General features: G+C 44.3%; 1 protein-coding gene across 1 annotated transcript; it reads right to left on the minus strand.

Moving 5' to 3' along the window:
• Positions 1-3,650: 3,650 nt before the first annotated feature.
• On the minus strand, positions 3,651-4,628 carry LOC147716879 (olfactory receptor 10A7-like). Its single transcript, XM_086920450.1, has one exon. It carries the CDS (start codon positions 4,626-4,628, stop codon positions 3,651-3,653), a length of 978 nt encoding a protein of 325 aa, XP_086776576.1.
• Between the last annotated feature and the right edge of the window lie 1,037 nt (positions 4,629-5,665).

Consider the following 5,665-nt stretch of genomic DNA (forward strand, 5'->3'; position numbering starts at 1 on the left):
CTGTATAACGATGACACCCGCTACGTTGTGTGGCAAAGTACGCTAACAGAGAGCCACCTTCAGATTGTGACTTTAGCACAGAACATAGATATGCTAGCGCTCCACCGCTTAGACAGCTCACCGCTAGCGCACTCTGCTGAGTCTTACAATACCACTAACACCCGGGGCTTTCTCCTGATCAGCACCAGCTGAGGCCACCATAGGGTTCTTGATAATTGCCCTCAGACGCAACTCCCGTTTCAGAGCTGCTTTGACTCACGCTCTGTTGCATGCATACTGTATAACGATGACACCCGCTACGTTGTGTGGCAAAGTACGCTAACAGAGAGCCACCTTCAGATTGTGACTTTAGCACAGAACATAGATATGCAAGCTCTCCACCACTTAGACAGCTCACCGCTAGCGCACTCTGCTGAGTCTAACAATACCACTAACACCCGGGGCTTTCTCCTGATCAGCACCAGCTGAGGCCACCATAGGGTTCTTGATAATTGCCCTCAGACGCAACTCCCGTTTCAGAGCTGCTTTTGCTCACGCTCTGTTGCATGTATACTGTATAACGATGACACCCGCTACGTTGTGTGGCAAAGTACGCTAACAGAGAGCCACCTTCAGATTATGACTTTAGCACAGAACATAGATATGCTAGCGCTCCACCGCTTAGACAGCTCACCGCTAGCGCACTCTGCTGAGTCTAACAATACCACTAACACCCGGGGCTTTCTCCTGATCAGCACCAGCTGAGGCCACCATAGGGTTCTTGATAATTGCCCTCAGATGCAACTCCTGTTTCAGAGCTGCTTTGGCTCACGCTCTGTTGCATGCATACTGTATAACGATGACACCCGCTACGTTGTGTGGCAAAGTACGCTAACAGAGAGCCACCTTCAGATTGTGACTTTAGCACAGAACATAGATATGCTAGCGCTCCACCGCTTAGACAGCTCACCGCTAGCGCACTCTGCTGAGTCTTACAATACCACTAACACCCGGGGCTTTCTCCTGATCAGCACCAGCTGAGGCCACCTTAGGGTTCTTGATAATTGCCCTCAGACGCAACTCCCGTTTCAGAGCTGCTTTTGCTCACGCTCTGTTGCATGTATACTGTATAACGATGACACCCGCTACGTTGTGTGGCAAAGTACGCTAACAGAGAGCCACCTTCAGATTATGACTTTAGCACAGAACATAGATATGCTAGCGCTCCACCGCTTGGGAGCTAGTTGATGTAGAACCAGGTCATAAGACTGTTTATTCAGAGCCGCTTTTGATTTTTCTTTTATAGATTCCTTTTATTGGTTCTCATTGTTTTGAAAGCTATTGACCTATCGCTGCATGCTTCCTCCCATTGATTCGTAAGTACCCACCTACGGTCTCTATATAGTGAGAACAGCTGATTCATTCAGTATAAATATGACTGTTTCCTTCTTCCTTTAGGAGCATTACCAGGCCCACTCTTACAATTCCCACAGGGGAGGTTCCCCGTTATTGCATTTAAGTAGGTACTAATCAACTGACATAATAGTAGCATACATTAGTATATCACCATCTCCTTACCCGGTTTCTCCCGTTATCCATAGGTGCTCTTCACAGTCCAGTCCTGATGAAGACCCCACCGTAAGGACACCATTCAATCCTGCACTCAGGGTTCGAAACGTCAACAATAGAGAGTCATACAACACAAACTCTGACGACATTGTTCAAAAAATGCTTGTCCATTAGAGCTATGTGTTATCTCAGGAACGCTTGACCTACCACAGTCCGGAAACGTTCTTATCATGCGACATTGATGTTTATATGTCACAAATACCATTTCCTTGTCCTCCACTCACATGTTACCACTTAACACCCATTCCCCTCCTTCTTCCCTTTCTGCACCAAGAGCACTGTAATATATTGCACTGTAACTATAATGAGCAACAGTGTTGCCAGTATTTGCAAATGCTTTGAATATATTGCACTGTAATCAGAAAGAGCAACGGGGTTGCCATTCTCTGCTAATGTTTTGAATACAATTGCATTAGATGCTCTGTCCTATAAAGTAAATAAATTGGACTTATGCCAAATGAATAACTGTTTTCTGCTACTATATACTGTTTCTTTAAATATTCTTTGCTACCTTGACCAAACTTTTTGTACTGTATTATTAACCCAGGTTGGGTAGTATGTCAATACTAACTTTTTATGAGCGGACTGTACTCAGACATAAACCTGCTATTACTAAATTTACCTTCGCAGATTGTGTATAGCAACAAAATAGTACACTTTCAAAAAAAGTGTTAGTTTACCTTGGTGAGTCAGCCCCGGTATTTGTCAGGTCCGGTAAGAACATGCTATTCTAAGTTTTAACTTTGAAATGGGGCATACCAAGTGGAATTGGGATTAATTCTGCCCCTCTCTGTAATTGCTGGGCATGTTGTCCAAGATACATTTGGGAGGTTTGGCCCACTAAAGTAGACCTGGGGAAAATTGTAGGAGTGAAGTGGTTATCTCATCCAGTAGTTAACGCAGGTGGAAACCTCCACAGCGTTGACATTATGATTAATACCTGCATAAAGAGGAGTCTGAGCATAGATAGGAATTTAGCCCCAACACCGTAATCAGAACCCAAGAGTATAAGCTCAGAAGAGTTGGGGTTATTGCCGAATTTGACATGCTTATGCCTCATCGTACAAGAAGTAGATAGTTTATTTCCTTCAGGTGTCCTGCTGGAATTTCTGCTTTATTTAACTGTCCCACCATCTCTCAAGGCAATTTGCAGAGACCACGTGCAGCACACTCACCCTCGTAGGAATCTTTGTTCGGATGTATTACGGTTTAGATCGCATTACACCAATGTTTTGCTCAGCGCCTGCAGTACCCTCCTTCTGTCATTTTACCTGTGCCGGATGTACTAATCAGCCACAGCTCCAGGAAGCCAGTAGCCGAAATTCGCATAAATTAGCACTCAAGGCATTGAGGATGTATTTAATTGCAACAATGGTGGCCTGTAAGGAACAGCAGACTTCCATCCCTGCATTCTCATTTGCAAAGCGCGGCTATTGCAACCTTGGGAAGCTATTTCAGCGTGTGACTGTCATTTTCTGCTGGTAGCTTATCAATGCAAGTGACAAAGGGGTCTCAAACTAGTCATACACTTCTTCAAGAGTCACAGGGAAGATGAGCAAATACTCTGCAGCTCCTTTTGCCATGGGAATCATGAGTAGGTCCACGGTTGTTGCAAGGGCCAATATAACGTTAGTACTAGGGGAATTATGGTTATTGTAATGACAAAGCATGAACATTTGCACAGGAGGTGGCAACTGCACACACTGCGCACACATCTGCCCCATCATTTTGCGTGGATCTCATTTCTCATAAGTCCTCTGGTAGCACCATACCTATGCACACCAGATACCGATCATGAACTTTCACCTCTCTGAACTGTGAACCCCAGAGAGGAGGTCATCCTGGAGGTCACCTGAAAGTGTCACCCACCTGGTCCACCTCCAATCTAAAAAAGCTCAATACTAAGGTAATTCTTTCCCTCTGTTTCTCCATATTGTACCCTTGTCCTTTTCCACCTTTTTCCGGTACACAACTTTATTTGATAGAATGATGCGTCAATACAAATGTGTTTAGTAATATGAGATCCAGTCAGTTGTGGTCAATCAGAACAAGTGAATCCTTTTTGACAGTATATTTCTATCTATCAACCTCCACAGGGCTCCCTTCACCTCTTTGTTCCTTAAGCTATAGATCATGGGGTTCAAGAGAGGTGTCACCACACTATACAAAAGGGATAACAGCATGTCATTATCCTTGGAGGAACCAGTGGTCTTTACCCTAACATAGGTGAAGCCCCCAGTCCCAAAAAAGAGAGTTACTGAGATAAAATGGGAGGCACATGTGGAAAACACCTTCTTCCGGCCTTCAGCTGAGCGGATCCTTAAAATAGCAGACATTATCCGTCCATAAGAATACAGCACAAGGAGGAAAGGCATAGGGAGCACGAGAAATCCAGTGACAGACACTGAGATCTTGTTGAGGGTTGTGTCAGTGCATGCTAACTTCAGAACTGGTGGAATATCACAGAAAAAGTGTTCGATGACATTGGGGCCACAATAGGGCAAGCTGAAGATAGAGGCTGTCTGGCCCAGAGAGATCAGGTTGCCCCCAACCCAAGATGTGGCTGCCAGCTGCAGGCACTTGTTTGAATTCATGATTATGGCATAGTTGAGAGGGTTGCAGATGGCCACATACCTGTCATAAGCCATCATGGCAAGGAGGAAGCACTCAGTCACACCCAGTGTAAAGAAGCAGTACATCTGGGCAGTGCAGCCTGCGAAAGAGATGCTCTTATCTTCAGCTATAAAGTTGACCAACATCTTCGGCACAGTCACGGAAATATAGCAGAGTTCCAGAAAAGACAGGTTTTTGAGGAAAAAGTACATGGGCGTGTGAAGCACAGAGTCCAGTGTGACAATTATAATAATCATGACATTCCCAGCAAGTGTGAAGAGATAAACAAACAGAAAGAGAACAAAAAGGCAAATCTGCAGGCGGAAGGGTAGATTGGAGAAGCCAAAGAGAATGAAGTCCTTGACAGTGGTCTGGTTTTCCCATGTCCCATTACTGGAGGATGTCATCTGGAGAAAAGAGAAAAAAGATTCAATGAAAGCAGTAGATTGTGGTGCACACACTGCCCGCAACACCAGGGTGAAAATAGTCACCACAATTTATAGATTGCTCCTATGCAGGAAGCTTGCCTAGAGATTCTTTTCGTTTCCCTACATATTTCAGTAGAGCAGTTTGGAGAAACCTATTTAAATATTTCTTACGCCTAAACTTAAATCTGCTATTTTCTAAGAACATTTTTATAACATTGACACATTTTTTCAAAGGATGTATTAATAAAGGCTGTATGAAAGACCACTGAGACACACGGAGCTGCATCTGAATTGCAAAAGAGAAAAGAAAACATAAACTAGAAAGTGCTATACCGGAATGTTGTGCAAGGTGTCCTGGCTGACCCAGGATCCTGCAGAGGAGCAACATTGGTCATACTATTGAGGGATGTATGACGTTACAACGCATACTATTACAACTACCTACTGTTACAACGCGACCATTACAACGCATACCATTACAACGCATAGCGCTTTGAGGTGCTGGATAGTGGTAAGTATAATTTACTATTCTAACTCCAGTCCCCGTGGACCCTAGGGAAGGTGTTGGATAGTAAATTATACTTATTCCCTATCCTAGAGCGCCCCCCAGCGCAATGCGTTGTAATGGTATGCGTTGTAAAAGTCGCGTTGTAATGGTAGTGCGGAGTAAAAGATGCGTTGTAACGGGTGTATACCACTATTGAGATGTATCTCCCTAGATGTATATGGTTCCTTGGTGAGCAGAAGATGAATTGACCCATCAACATTACAATGCAATATAATCCAATCTCCACATATACCAGCAGTACGATTAAAGAGTTGTCATCTCTTAAGGTAATCGTCAAAAAGAAGGGAGGGTGATCAATCGATCAATCGGACACCAATTACCACTCAAGGAAGTGGAAGGTCCAGTATCAGCTTGTGCCTGTGTCAAGTACAGGTAAAGCAAAGAAGGGGGTTGCTGAACTGTTCCTATGGAAAGTGAGGAATTAGGTAAGACTGGCGTGACCGGAGGT

The sequence above is a fragment of the Lissotriton vulgaris genome, chromosome 5 (assembly GCF_964263255.1).
Source record: "Lissotriton vulgaris chromosome 5, aLisVul1.2, whole genome shotgun sequence".
Classification (NCBI taxonomy): Eukaryota; Metazoa; Chordata; class Amphibia; order Caudata; family Salamandridae; genus Lissotriton; species Lissotriton vulgaris.

What these genes read in the sequence shown, in the direction of transcription:
- LOC147716879 (XM_086920450.1), bottom strand. Translation starts at nt 4,628, where the DNA reads ATGACATCCTCCAGTAATGGGACATGGGAAAACCAGACCACTGTCAAG.